Source organism: Larimichthys crocea, chromosome XVII (genome assembly GCF_000972845.2).
Source record: "Larimichthys crocea isolate SSNF chromosome XVII, L_crocea_2.0, whole genome shotgun sequence".
Classification (NCBI taxonomy): domain Eukaryota; kingdom Metazoa; phylum Chordata; class Actinopteri; family Sciaenidae; genus Larimichthys; species Larimichthys crocea.
The window spans coordinates 28,883,834-28,898,678 of NC_040027.1; the positions used below are offsets into that span (position 1 = coordinate 28,883,834).

A 14,845-nucleotide genomic window follows, 5' to 3' on the forward strand; every position below is an offset into this window, starting at 1 on the left:
TCCCATTCAGGTGCAGAACTGAAAAATCTCCCTGGACCAATCATCCTTCACAGGACAAATAACAAGAACATTCAATACTCACACAGCATCCTTGCACATTTGTCTGTTGGTGGTGGTAGTGGGGTCAGGTGCTGGTTCAGGGTCGGGCATGTGGAGATGAATTAACTCTTTAAATTCATAATTTTCTTACTATGTTACTGCCAAGGACATCATCCTTTATACTGCTCCCATCTGGCCTGCAGATACACATCCCTGGCCTGGAAATCTCTTTAAAAAACACCACTGTATCTGTCATGTGTTGGGAGCTATTATGTGATATGGATCTGTGGGAAAATGTGCTGTATTGGATGTTTATTTTTGTGGTGTCTATCTATCTAAGGGGCAGTAAATGATGTTTGATGTTTGTTCAAATTCAAATCTTTTCTTAATTCTTCAACGTTACCTTCCAGGCACTGAAGAACAAACAGACAGACCTTTTGCAGCTAAAGAGACATTATCACTTGTTCTTGTAAAAACTACACAGAATCATTGACAATAAAAACTGTTTGGTTTTCTGAGCGTAGTTGTTAGAAAAAGGACAGTATTATTCATGAAATGGTTATAATGGAAAAAATCACTTAAAAAACTTAGGAATCAAAAAACCTTTCACTGAGATGTTGTTCGGGTTGGTCAAGTGTCGATTACATTATGTGGAGAAGCCAATCACAGTTTAGCTGCATTACAATAATGAATGCTGGAGCATTGTGATTACTCAGTGCTATGTTTAAGCAGTTTTATGATGTCTTTCATGTTCCTGCTGCGACCTGGCTTTGTTCAAGACTAAAATAAATAATAGCATAACATAACTGCAATAATTGCCTGTACCATTAAGCAAAAAGTTTGAATTGAGAATTCAAGAATTTGTTCATTCAAAAAAAGAAGTTTTCCTATCAAATAATTTTCAATGGTCAGGTGATCCTTCGAGAACTTGTTTATATATTTTATTTTTAAATCAAAAAATCACTGTATAATTTTCTGAGTGAGTGAGTGAGAGTGACACCTCTCACCTTTTCTCCCCTCTTTGTTTGTGCTCAGAGGACAAGGACTATTTTCGTGCCGCTGGTTCAGCCCACTCGAGCCTGCAGCCGCCGAGGAGCTGATATTTACACCCTGACCTGACAAACACTCACTGTTGTTCCGCCCAGGTGTTTTTATTTCCGTACACAACCAGAGCTCGGGTTTATTTCCAGTTTTTATTCCGCTGGAATAAGATGGTCGTTTTGACAAATAACAATGAAGAACAGGATTATATGTGAGTACAATGTTAGCATGCTCCAACTCCATTTAAATAGTTAGCCTAGCTTCCTACGAGTTATAAACGCGTTTAGCTTAGCTGAAATCGTGTTAGATCTCTTGCCAATCAACAAATCTCCACAAACTCCCAGTTTGGTTGTTTCGACGTTAATATTAAAGTTTTAAGACGTTTTTATACCCCTGTCAGCATTTTAGCAGCTGGCAGCTAACTACCTGTGTTCCGGTGTAAACAGTGACCGTGTTAACTGGTGACCGTTAGCTGAATGCGTCGGTGGTTGTCGTAGTTACGACAGGCGTTGAAACCAGTGACAGTGTAAAATAACCTGTCTTTGTGAATGCATTGTTTGTTTATTATTATTTATTTTTGTAACGAATACAAAGTGATTCGTGTCTTGTTTGACAGTTGCGTATTATATTCCTGTTTCAACGGCTGAAGTAACTACGACAACCACAGACTTTCGGCTAATGGTCATCAGTTAACACGGCCACTCGTTAAACCGAAACACCTGCATATGTTGGTTGACGTGGAGGCTTTAAATTGGCAGCTACCTAAATCACGCCAGGGAGTTTTTCCCAACAAATGAGCTGATTAACCTTGTCCTTGGCGTTTCATCTTGTTCAGATTATGTCGTGATTTTCTTGCTAACAACATGCAAAGGTTAAGCTACAGAGGTGACAACATATGTGTAAGGAACATACTGTAAAAGCTGTGTGAAGCTGGTCAGCTATGGTTTGCATGTCAAAGTGACATTATATGCTGCTAACGTAGTGAAAAAAACCCCATGCAGATATGATATCAGATTATGTTGCTGTAGTGTTGTTAACAGCCAGCAGGGCTCAGGCTAAATATGGCAACAACACCCACTGACCTACATCTGCAGCTCCTGCAGGACGCTCATCCAGCTCTGATCCACTGAAACAGGATCACATCCACCATACAGTCCCTATAAAATGTGTGTGTTACGTCAGCTTGATTTTCACCTTTCTCTGCCACTTTAATTCTCCCTCTCTCCTCGGATAACACGCCAAATACGATTATGGTGTAATGTTACACTGCGTGCTCATATAGATGCATCGCATCCTGCAGTTACGCAGAGACAAATAGTGTCAATCTCCTGCCTGAAGCTGTGAAACGTCACATGCTTAAGAAAATGTTCAATTCAAAGCGCACACACGCACGGCAGATTGGTCAAAGACAGAACACGATGAACATCACCTGCACCCGTACTCTCGCTCTTTAACTTGTTGTTAAAGGAAATCTAGAATAATCACAGACTGAAGAAATGTGTGCAGCATTGTGCGAAGGCACGGCAAAAAAGTGAACTACATTCCTTCAACGTAAAATATCTGATTTCCGGATTTGTGTGACTAAATTGTTTTCTGCTTTCGCAGCCTGATAGAGGAGCGTAAATGCACCTCGCTGCCCAGCTCTCCTGCCAAGCGAGTGTCTCCAGCCAAGAAGAAGCAGTTCTATATCAACCAAGCCATTCGCAACTCTGACCTCACTCCCCGTGCCAAAGGCAAGAAGAGCCTCCGCCGTCAGGAGAACAGTAAGCCCTTATTTCACGCCTGCGAACACACCCACACCCACACAAGAATTAACACTTAAAGTCATTAACTTGTCATTGCTAATATCACCACTCTCCATCTGTCATCTCTCTTCTCAGCGCGCTTTCTTGCTAATCTCCTTGAGAGGGACGAGTGCTCCAAAGATGATCTGGAAGTTTGCAGTAACCCGGCCATCCCATCCATCTTCACCGAGGCCTGCACCAACGGAAACTACGTAGAGGTGAGTTGTCTTGAGCTGGGCTTTAAGGGTCCTGTGTTTAAGTTTTAAGGCTGTCTATTCAGATAATGTGTAGCTTAGAATGAACTCAAACTCTCTTGTTCTTTTAGCCGTGGAACGACTTCATGAACTGCTCCGGTGAGGAACAGGAGAGGCTGTTGTCTCTGCTGGAGCAGGAGGGGGCCAAGAAGAAAAACACAACCCGGCCTCACAAAGACGAGAGGAATGGTGAGCGTCTCACTTGTTTGTTGCGGGCTGGTTGTTTTTCAAATTGTGGCTGTTTGGCTGACCGTCACTCGTCTCTTCACAGTAAATGTTGCCTTCACTGATCAGGACTGCTTCCAGAGAATCGATCGCAGGCTTCGAGCGACTCTGAGACGCAAACAAATCCCCATGGTGAGCATCATCTCCGTACGTTAGTCACAGTCTACGCACGTACAGCTTTAAGTTTGATGGCATTGCCTCAAGTTCATCTCAGTTCTCTGTCCATATGATGATATGATAACTGGTGAAAGGTGACCAAGGTCCCAGAAGATTTACTCTGATTAAGGGTTAGCAATCTGATGATTTCTATCAAGATTGTGATCTAAGGTGTTTTCAGAAAAACTGTAGAGATTGTGATGTTTATGCCCTCTTACTTCTGTTTCCAAACTTCACATAACCTCAATGACAAGCAGATCCATGCTACATGAACAAACCAATAGAGTGATGTAGCCAACTAGATGGCTATGCTGATTGGGCGAAATACTTCACGTGGCTCTTCCTTGGGTGATGTATTGTAAATGCAATTGAGGGGCAGGTACTTGAAAAATGTTATTTTATGGTTATGTTATCGACATTTTAAAACCTCTGTAGTCTCTTTGTTTCTTTAATGCAGTGTTGTGTTTTAATAGTGTAAATGGAGAGAATCATTGGGTATTTCAAATCCTGTTCTAGTCTACAGGGCATTTCAAAATCGAGAGAGGAGATGCAATATGATTTTATTTTATTTTTCAAATCATCCGCCCCTACCTCTGGTTATCAGTGAGGGAGAACTGGATGTAAATCAGCTTGATTCCCTGTAAGCTGACTGAGCAGTAAAAATATTGACGAATTTTAAATTTAAAGATACAGTAGTTTCTAATTATTATTAATGCTTTAAGACGAGATCCAGGGGTGTGGCAGCAGTAAAGGAATCATAACTCACCTTGAGTTCAGTATTGTGTTTGAGGACACACGGTTCTCACCTTTCTCCCTCCTTGACTGCCACTAATTATTTTTTCTACTCCTCACAGGGAACTCTGGAACTACTTGAGGAAAACCTCCTGAGATTCTTCAGCACTCAACCACACTCAGTATACACAACCAACCTCGCCAGCAGGTATAAATCCTTTTTTTTCTATGTTCACGTTACATTAAATTCATAAACAAACGTCATTAATATTTCATCTTGTCTGCAGTGAACAAACACTGTCACTACTGCAGCGACAGTAGCTATGAAGCGTGTCATAATGAATAATTATGAATTATTAATTGAATAATTTTTCGTTCCTCGATTCTTTTATTGACACTTACTGGGGTACAGGTCGCATTAATGTAGTTGATTATATTATTAGGAATTAATGTTATACACTCATTGGAAGTGCTGAAAAAACAACATATAATGAGTGGTAAATAAATATAATAATTTATTTTAGGCCATATCATCCCTTCTGTTTTTCTATTATCACGAATCTGTGTGGTATTACAAAGTCTTAAAGGATTTAATGAGGTAATCGCTGCTGAAACTCTGTATAATTATAAGTATCCAGTGCACAGAGCTCTGTCTTTTGTTTGAATGAAGCCAGTCTGGCACTGTGGTGGCCTATCAAATACCTGCAAACTCACACTGACTTGCGATCATATTCCACTAATGGAGCCCCCTTTTGTTGTTTTGACACACTTACACCTGACTAATGGATAATTATTAAGTTTCCCCACCAGATTATATTAGATTACATAAAACCTCAATGATCCACACAAACAGTAGCAAGAAATACAGCACGACAAACAAAAACAGGATGTGAAAAAAATGGCATGAAGCACACACGTATACTGACTTTATTGATCTGTGGTGGGAAACTTGTTCATTCCAGGAACAATACTCTATTTGGATCAAGTTGATTGTTTCTGTAAGAGCGTAAAGGACAGTGAGTCATGTATCTGTTGTTTGTGTTTGTGAATCAGCTTCGAGAGGCTGCTGCTTCACGCCATCTGCCAGTACATGGACCTAGTCTCTGCAAGTGAGTAGATGCACATATTGCAATACTGGACTAGTTCACCTGCCCTAGATATGATGGAGAACGTCCTCTCAACATTGGACAGCCATTTATTAAAGTCTACTTGTCCATCATAACAGAAATAATGTCTGGAAGCGTCAGTCAATCACCGACAAATATTGGTATTTGTAACAACCATCAAAAGCTTAGAGACATATTAAAGATTATTCAAACAATTACTGATGTTGCTCTTATATAATCCTATTTACACAGCCTGGTTGGACTTACAAAGCCAGCTCAGTGTTTTTCAGTCACATGAGAGTGATCAAAGTCTGTTTATTGGACCTTTTCAGGCACAGACAACAATGGCTCACGTCAGACTGAAGTGGTGAACAAACAAGAAGAGTTTCTCCCTCCTAGACTTCTGCTGTCCGCCTATGTGGAGCAAATGAGCTGAGACCAGGACCACGTCCCGTCTCCTCCACACGGCTCTGCTGCAGGCGGGAGCTCTGAGAGATGTAGATAAGGTGCGCAGTCTGTATGTTAATGTCTGTTTTAATGTTTGCCAAGATAAAAAAAAAAAAACAAAGATGAGGAAATCTTCCTTTTTTCTTCTGGATGGTTTCTGCAGTAAATTTTCCATTAATTTTATCCATAAACAAACCACGCCGCTGTACGTTAACGGGGATCTACATGCTAAATGAAATATAAAAATAACAGTAGAGATATCAAACAGATGGCAAACAGTTATCAGAGCTGTTTTGTTTCCTGGTGTGTAATAAGAAGTGGAGCAGTGTGGCTCAAATGATCTACTGTTTCTGTGCAGCACTGGGAATTGAATAAAATTACCTTTCCCACATTTACGGTATAATCAGTAATATACTAAAATAATGTGGATTGTATTACGTTTGGGAGAATTCACAATAACAAATTCATACAGGCAAATTACATTCAAGCCATGTGGTCCCTTTTTATAATACAAATTTCACAATGTAAAATATGAGTACTGTGCTGTGTGGACTGATTAAATAATGACAACATTAACTTTAAAAATAATGGAAAATGTACTTGGAACTCTATTGTTACAAATGAATGGCATTTTGTGTGAGGTGCTAAGTCGAGGAGGATCTGTTTAAATGCATCACTGCCTGAAGGTTTATCCTGTAGGATTTGTGTAAGTAGTGAGGTATGAAGCATGAATATTATTAGTCTCTTCATTATATGCACAAACACAAGACTCATCATTGTCTGTAAAACGCAAATGTCTTATGCCAGGGGCGTGAAACGGCAGCTTCATGCTTGGGACGTAAAGTAATTCTTTAATAATTATCTCTGTAAATCTTTAGGTACAGGCTTCAGGATCTACTTTTAGGATTTTTTGTTTTGTGTATTTTTCTTTGTCAGCTTGTCTACACCAGCGTGTTTCACCTAAATGATTCAGGATACAGACCGCACAACGGCTGAGACTTGAAATATTCGTCTGTTTCCACTTAGAAGTTCAAAGTATATGGCTGTATGGCTGATCCAGTGTAGACTGATGATGTGCTGCCTTCACTGCACACCGGTGTAGACAAGATGTAAATGTTACTTCAGTCATTGTCAGTAATAAAAGACAAAATAAGGAACTATATTATAGTTAAAAACGGACGATATCCCTGTCGATTTATTCATGGATTTCTGGTACATGCATTAAGTTTACACGCAGCTAACGTTCAATGCCTTTTTTTTTTACATCATGATATAGTTTCTAGGTATACTGTATGTACAGTAGATGTGTTATATTTGTAGGAAAATAACAACATTTAAGATGTTTTGATGGTAAAAACCTCCTGAGTTGTGACTCTCAGGTGTGTTTTATCTCAACATTTACGACCCCAGAAAAGCACTTCTGCCTTATGATGAATACAACTTTCTTGTGTTTTTGTCTGTACATATATTTCTACATTTGTACTTGACTGGATTTTGGAAACAGATTATTTAAAAGAAAAGAAAAAAAGTCCTGATTTCTTCTTCTTCTTCTTCTTTTTTTTACGCTGTCATCAGCAGTGTAACGAAACTTGACCTTTTGGTGCGTTTTGTCAACAACCAAAGTTTGTGTGTTTGTTTTGTGGAAATCCAGTTTCTCAGGCTTTCAACGTCTCACTCTGAATGTCATGTAATGATCTCACATGGTGTCATTTTTCTGTGTACTGTACGCCGTCTTCAAGATGAACTTGTTACCATCAGCCTCTTGGGGCGCTGCCAACTTTTGAAATACATGTAGACATCGTCGTGTTGTAAATAATGAACTCAGATAATTGATGTGTGCCAACATTTGAATTGAATAAGCCAACAATAGTCTGAAAGCTTTATATAACAGACTGATGCATCTTTGTGTATATAATGATACATGTGTGCTACAGTACCTATTTATAATTATCACTGCAACTATTAAAGGATTTAAGATATTCTTTTCATTGTGTACTTTTACTCAGCTAAGCCACACATGAATTCACTCTTTACTGGATCATAATAGATAATTGTGGTATTGACATGTAGTAAATAAATGTCCACCACTCTCTCTTCCACACCACGTGTGACCATATTATTCATTTTGGTACGGTGCATGGGTTGAACATGATCTGCATTCAAACACATCACCACATTGTTAAATTGGGGACTTCTGTTATAAAGACAACTTCACATAAACTTGAAATTCACTCATGAAGTTTAGAAGCATGAAATTTGTCTGGCTTTTTCACTTTACCATCTGTGAGGATGATGAGAACTTCAAGAGTGTATGACTTCAGTGTAGCTAACCTGTCATATAAAATCTTAAAACATAACTTGACAAACCGCAAAGTGACCTGTTTTGGGATGATAACTATTCTTTGTTTTTAGAAAGACTATTTAGTGAATATTCACATGTGATCCTCTCAAACTATGTAAAATAGATTTAACGTTTCTAAAAAAGTTACATTGTAGTCTTGCAGTAGTATGACAGGAAGACTTCTTCCACTAGAGGTCGTGCTAGTACAAAGAAACACAGGCCAGAGTAGAGAACAGCAACAATCAGTAATGTGAGGTATGCACCATTTATACACATGGTTCATGTTTTTAAAATGTGTTTGTTTTAATAGCTTTTTATTGGATTTGCACAGGATCAGAGTTGAAATATGTTAAACCATAGATGTAGAAATTAGTTTCATTTGTTGGCCATTACAGAAGGAAATCTGCACTTTGATAGAGCACTTTTAAAAAATAAAACAGCTAGAACTCAACAGCAGTCATATCACTAGTGGGCTTAAATAAGGCAAAAAGTTAGTTCTACAAAATCAAGTTATCATGTGCCAAACAACATCAGCATCATGTGCAATATGAAGGGTTGACAGATGCTAATTGATCATACTAATGGTGCAAACTGGTATTTATATTTCTGAATTTGACTTTTCAATGTTGCTTGAAGTGTTTTGATGACTTATGAGCTTAAAAAGTTATTTTTAGTTATCGACTCCTTATTGAAACATAATCCACCCAAACAGTTCAGCATCTATTTATTTTTATTTACTGTATTTGAAGAGCTAATCAGATAAATGAATCAGTTTATCATGAAACTGCGTATTAGAGATAATAAGCATTTAGACAACATTCAGAAAATGTTCAGTACTTTGAATATACTTTGACTACAGCACACACTGTTTACATGTCAAACATTTAGTTGCACAAAGTCAAGTATTTACATTAAAACAGGAATGTCGTTTGAGAACTTGTTCTTATAACAGACCTGTCTACCTGCGGCATTGACATCAGGTAGCACAAATGCTGTTAATACTAACGTGAAGTGATTAAAGCTTTATCTCTTCAGCTCAATCATTTCTAAAAGTTTGTTTGTGTTATGTGGCGTTTATGAAGTGGTTTCATCACCAGTTTTATTTAATGCAGTTTTATTTATAACTGATCATGTCCTGAGATGACCACACACTGACTAACACGAGACTAACTTGTTGAAATGCATCCATCAGTGATGATTATTTTCATATCACTTGTGAATTTATAGTTGTTATTGCCACATACTGTACATGTGAGATTTTTAAATTTTATTCCTCACAGGGTCAGCACAGTGAACACTGTGTTCTCCTGGACTCCCTTACATCTGATGATGCAGATGGAGGATCATTTTTCTGTTTTAAATATCTCAAGCGCTTTACTTTAGTAAACAGCTGCAACCGACTACTGAACAGTCAGCACTCACAGGCCTTTTTTCAAAGTGTAAGCCCATATTTGAAAATAGATAGACATTCAATCTGTTAAAATGCATAGCTGTGTTTTAACAGATTAAACACAGGTTTACGTCAATTAAGCTGTAAAAAATGTCTCATTAAATTGTGTGGGCATTTTTGTTTTGTACATGTAGGGTACTGAGGGGAAAATATCATGTATAAAAATGTGTTGCCAGCACTTTTTCAGCATTAAATGCAAGTTTCAGTGGTTTGAATCTGAACCAGACATAGTATTGAGAGACTTCTGACTTTGTGTCATGTTATTTGAGATTAAGTCTCCAACTCCAACTAGTTCCGTTCCCATGAGAAGTTAAGTATCATGTGCTTATTAATAATCGATTTATCTTGGTCTAAGTCATCCATTCATTTAGCGTGGCCCCACATGTTCCCTGAAAGCAAAAAGTCGGTTAGCTGTGAGTTTAGGTGAGTTCCCCTCAGTAATAATAAACTACTTTGCCACCTTCATATTTTCAAAATGAATGTTTTGAAGCAGTATGAAATTCAATGACAATGTATCAGTTATTCAGATCAAATCAAAATAGGAATAAATATTATGAGTCAGTAATACTAAAGCCCGTTATAAGCTTATTTTATGCAGTTTTCACACCAACACTTGTATTAATACTCCCATCCAGGCTCCCTGCTGTCTTCACCAAGGCAAACACAATATGACATAAACTGTAATTTATTTGACAAATGTTTTTTTTTTAAATATGTCAGACTTAAGGGATTTTAGAATTGAACATGTGAAGAAAAAACAAAACAAACAAGAAAAAAAAACAATTAATCTGCAGATCATTTTTTGATTAATCAAATCATTTTGGGGGCAAATAATATGTTGGTGACTGCATTGCTTGTTTTGAACCCTAACTACAGAATATCTGGCATTTCTGTTTGAGAAATGACTTCAGCGATTCATCAAAGTTGATAAATCATTATTATCAAAGTTGATAAATCTCCAGTTTTATATCGTGAGAACTACACTTCAATCTGCACAAACACGTGTCTGTCTGAAGTGTGTGCACTCCTGTTAAAGATTAATGCTGTGTAATACTGCAGTGAAATCAAATATAAAGTCAGCGCATCATCTTTGAGCAGCCTGCTACAGTTACATCTCAACCTTGTTTATTTATTTATTTTTTATTTTTTTGATCCACTTCCAGCCTACTAATTTACCACCTCACATTTACCGACATCATCCCCTACCCCTGGAGGGTGGTGGTGGTGGTGGAGGGTTGGGTGGGTCGTATGGGGGGCTGGCCCCTGCTGATTCAGAGGTTAGGAATTTGCATCTGATTACTGTTTGTCAACCAATGATCTGACTGTGCAAGCCGGAGAGTCTCTCCACGCCTCTCGCTCTCTGTCTGTATGTCTGACTGAGCGCTGCGGGCTCTCAAACCGACACTCAAACTCTGAAAACACAATTGCATGCAAAAGCCGAATGCGTGGATATCATGCAGTCACATGAAACCACTTTAATCCTGGCTGATAAACACACGAACCACCACTGCTCTTCCTTATTTTGGTGTGTTTCTCTCTGTGTGTAATCGAAAAGAGAGAGAGAGACAGAGAGAGAGGGGGGAAGACTGCGTTCACAGACGGGGAAAACAGGAATGTTTCTTCCGGTTCCAAAGAGTGTAAAAACGGAACGGAAGCCGATGTGGTAAGTTGTTTTCTTTTTCCCCCCCTTTTTTTCTCCGTTTGCCTCATTTATATCTATCATATCTTAAAGATAATTTTCATTGGTGTGGCTTCCTTGTTCTGTTTTGCTCGTCACTTACAGGACGCAGCTTTTCTTTCTTTTCTTTTTTCTTTTTTTCTTTAATCGCTGCGACGTTATCAAATCGCCTAATCAATAGTGTATTGCTGAAGGTAGCGGGCTGGACTCACCTGCTACATGTCAGCCAACGGACGCAATTCAACGACGCTGGGTGTTAATGGCACTGTTTTCTTTGACGTGAAACCTAACGGAAATGTCCGTGTTTAATTTTTGTATATTGTTTTTTTTTTTTCTTTTTCTTTTTCTGGCGGTTACACCGAATTTAGAGATTAAACCGTATCAATAAAATGTGTGTCATGAGCTAGCATTGGCTCAATTTGGTGCCATCAACTAAACTAACTCAAACCGTTCCAACGGCTGACTAACGTTCGAATTTCGACCGTTAATTTGACTTCTTGCCAGAAAATGAACCGTAACTTGGCCAAGTCATGAGGATTATCCAGTGTTTGAGGCTAATAATGGATAAACCAGTTGCTCCTGTGTTTCCTATTAAAGATTTGTGGGCTGAAATGCTAATTGAAACATAACATGAAAATTTTAAAGTCCCGCACAATTTGAACCCACTATTTTTCAGTTAGTATCATTTTACATCCTATCGCCCTTAACACTGCATATAAAAACCAATTCATGTGATAGCATCAACAACTGGGCCTTTTGAAGAAAGTTTGGTCTGACAAAATGTCCTGTTTGGCGTCAAACCAGAGACAGTAGCATGACTCAGAGATAAAAAGTGGCTTTATGAATGAGTTTGATGCGACTTTCTAGGTCTTTTTGCTCCACATGTGAATGATACCAAAAGCTTTTCACAGACTAATACTGTCTAGACCAGGTCCAAAGACAGGACTATGCAAATTCAGTCCTCTGTCAAGGATCAACGCAATCGCCCATTAAACTCATTTTAACACTCAACCGATATGATTTGACTAAAATCTTTTCCCAACGTGACTTTCTCGCAGGTGAAATCCCGTAAATTGTAAAGTATTTCTGCGAAACGAAGGTGGAGTAGGCGGATAAAAGACTGTCAGCATCTGTTAGTGGCTGAGATCAAGTCAAGTCCAACATGTCAGGGGAGTGATATGGACACAATGAGCTGCCTTTAGTACTACAGCAGGGTGGTGGGATAATCCAGTGTATAATAGGCAGTGTATTCATGCATGTGACGTCAACAGACATGGAAAAAAACGGGCATCAAACTTTTTATCCCAAGTGAATTCAAGAAGCAGTTTTACTTCTTCGTGTATTTTTTTTACCGGAGAGACTGACTTGGTTGCGTCAAGCTGACAAATCTCATGGCCACAACCAAAACTGACTTGGTTTGTGGTTGGTGTTATAGTTTCTCACCAGGTAGCGGGGGTTGGGGAGAGTACAGGCACAGGAAGCTGGTTTGGTTTTAAAGCCTCGTATAGCACTTTGTTTTAATGACCCTAAACATAAACAATATGTTCGGGAAACAGTGAGAAGGTCTAGTCTCAGAGGAGATCTTTATGTTTCCAGTCTGATCTACCCTAAATGAAGTTTTAGAGGTTTCTTTCCTGTCAAGAGGAAAACTTGGGAGTGTAAAAATGACCAAATGTTAAAGTACAACGTCGGGGGTTTGTCACAAGAATTGATTGGGACACAGTTATGAAATGTTCTTGGCATGATGAAAGTGTACTTTTTTGGTTTTTGGTTTACTGTGACGTCTCAAATTTATGAGGAAATCAGATTTTGAAACCTGAAATTTGCATGATGAGGGAGGCCGGGACAGCCTTTTCCTTTTAGAAGTCTTTTTTTAGACTTTTATGGTGAAAGAATTTGAAAAGAGGATTTACCACCAGCCATTGGGCGAATACTGGTCAAGCTTTACTGCACCTGGTTTCTTATGTTACTACGACAGGAAACCAGTCATCATGTACTCGTGTGATTCCATTTAAAATTTGAGCCGGAAAAAATGCCAAGTATCTTCCATGTCAAAATGCGCCCCCTCCGGTTTCCTGATGTGATGTGATTATTAAGCACTGAAAGTCTTAAGAGAGATTCCAGGCCCTTATTGCACCCTGCACCCCACCATCCTCCAATCACCTTAGAGGCTTGCCCAGAAAGTGCCGCACTAATCTGCTTGGTCCAGTCTGGCATATGGTATCCTTTGGCCGGTACTAGCTCAGTGTTTCTAATGGAGAGAAATACTGCGGCTGCTGCTGCGAGCGGGTGGGAGGGCGTTTACGTTGTGGATTAGAAACGTATGGCCGGCATTCAAGTTTAGGTCTTAAAAGCCTAGCCTTGCCTTTGCATAATGTGGACTGGCCCTAATAAGTAAACTTGGTTGTTATGAAACCAGATTTAAATAAAGACGCCTGGTGTTGCTCTTGATTTGAAGAACTGATTCCGGTGTCGTATCTTTATAATTCCACTGTAGAGAGGTGTTGAAAAGGTGACTCTGACTTATATATGTGTGTATATATGTTTGTGTGTGTGTGTATGTATGTATGTATGTATGTATGTATGTATGTATGTATGTATATATATATATGTGCTATGTGTACTAGCTTATATATATATATATATATATGTTGCTTACCTATAAGTATATATATAGTGTGTGTGTGGTGTGTGGTGTTGTGATATAATATCTATGTATCAATGATATTATATGTTTATATATATGTGTGGTGTTTTTATGGGTGTACTATATTAGACTTATGTATATATGTATGTATGTATATATATATGTATGTATATATATGTATATATATATATATATGTATGTATGTATGTATGTATGTATGTATGTATGTGTATATATATATATACACGTATGTATGTATGTGCATGTATATGTGTGTGTGTGTGTGTATATATATATATATGTATATATATGTATATATATGTATATGTGTGTGTGTGTGTAAGAGTTAACATGTGACTAGAAAGCAATCTTTACAGAAATTTGAAGTGCTGAAAATAAAATTGTTAATTCAGTCAAATATATTTCATTTCTAGAAAGTTAATGTAGTGCTGAGACTGCTCGTCATCATCAATCATTGATCAAGAAAAAGTCCCAACACAGGCTAGTTCCAGCCTCTCCAATGTGAGATTTAACATGCCTTAAAATGACTCTTTTTGACATGTGGTCCCTCTGGTCTCTTGTGTTTAGTGAGATCTGTATTGAAATCAACTCAAACAAAGACCACGTCATCTTTATCCCATCTGGAGAAACAGTTCTGTTTGTTGTTCGATGTTTGCAGATTCACAGCTCGGTGTGTTTTAAGTTTGTTCAGTGTTCACATCGTGTAACGCTTGTCGCGTTGGCAATCAAATATTTATAAGCAGAAATCCACACAGTTTCCTGACAAATACCTGATTTCAGCCCGAGGATGTTTGAAAACATTTGGAAGCGACAAGTGTAAAATGTCATGCTCCGTTTGCCTCTGAGCATTATGATTAAGTGATCGTCAGTTGTTGGCATTTGGCCGCTAAACTGGTTAGTAGTTGTGAATTGATGACAGACAAA

General features: G+C 38.4%; 3 protein-coding genes across 5 annotated transcripts in view; 2 read left to right on the forward strand and 1 right to left on the reverse strand.

Annotated features, from left to right (window-relative positions):
* Positions 1 to 12,301, reverse strand: part of LOC109138675 (uncharacterized) — a 15,665-nt gene extending 3,364 nt beyond the window's left edge. The window contains exon 1 of one of the 2 annotated variants that reach the window (XR_003464053.1): positions 11,466 to 12,301. The gene's annotated coding sequence lies outside the window, so the exon portion shown is untranslated. Of the gene's footprint in view, positions 1 to 82; positions 413 to 11,465 lie in introns of those variants that run through there. The other variant, XM_027290358.1, reaches the window with a different exon arrangement.
* Positions 1,056 to 7,764, forward strand: r3hdm4 (R3H domain containing 4). The gene is made up of 8 exons (XM_010742667.3): positions 1,056 to 1,291; positions 2,686 to 2,843; positions 2,961 to 3,082; positions 3,190 to 3,307; positions 3,390 to 3,475; positions 4,354 to 4,439; positions 5,285 to 5,340; positions 5,670 to 7,764. The coding sequence occupies exons 1-8, from the start codon at positions 1,251 to 1,253 to the stop codon at positions 5,771 to 5,773; spliced, it is 771 nt and encodes a 256-aa protein (XP_010740969.2). The 5' UTR covers positions 1,056 to 1,250; the 3' UTR covers positions 5,774 to 7,764.
* arid3a (AT-rich interactive domain 3A) overlaps positions 10,422 to 14,845 on the forward strand; it is a 45,293-nt gene continuing 40,869 nt past the window's right edge. The window contains exon 1 of one of the 2 annotated variants that reach the window (XM_019259631.2): positions 10,422 to 11,238. The gene's annotated coding sequence lies outside the window, so the exon portion shown is untranslated. The remainder of the gene's footprint in view (positions 11,239 to 14,845) is intronic. The other variant, XM_010742689.3, reaches the window with a different exon arrangement.

Bases quoted from the DNA above. Each gene is read 5' to 3' on its own strand.
- r3hdm4 (XM_010742667.3), top strand. From the start codon at position 1,251: ATGGTCGTTTTGACAAATAACAATGAAGAACAGGATTATAT. The intron at 1,292-2,685 runs GTGAGTACAATG...CTGCTTTCGCAG, and splicing joins AATGAAGAACAGGATTATAT to CCTGATAGAGGAGCGTAAAT. The intron at 3,083-3,189 runs GTGAGTTGTCTT...TTGTTCTTTTAG, and splicing joins CCAACGGAAACTACGTAGAG to CCGTGGAACGACTTCATGAA.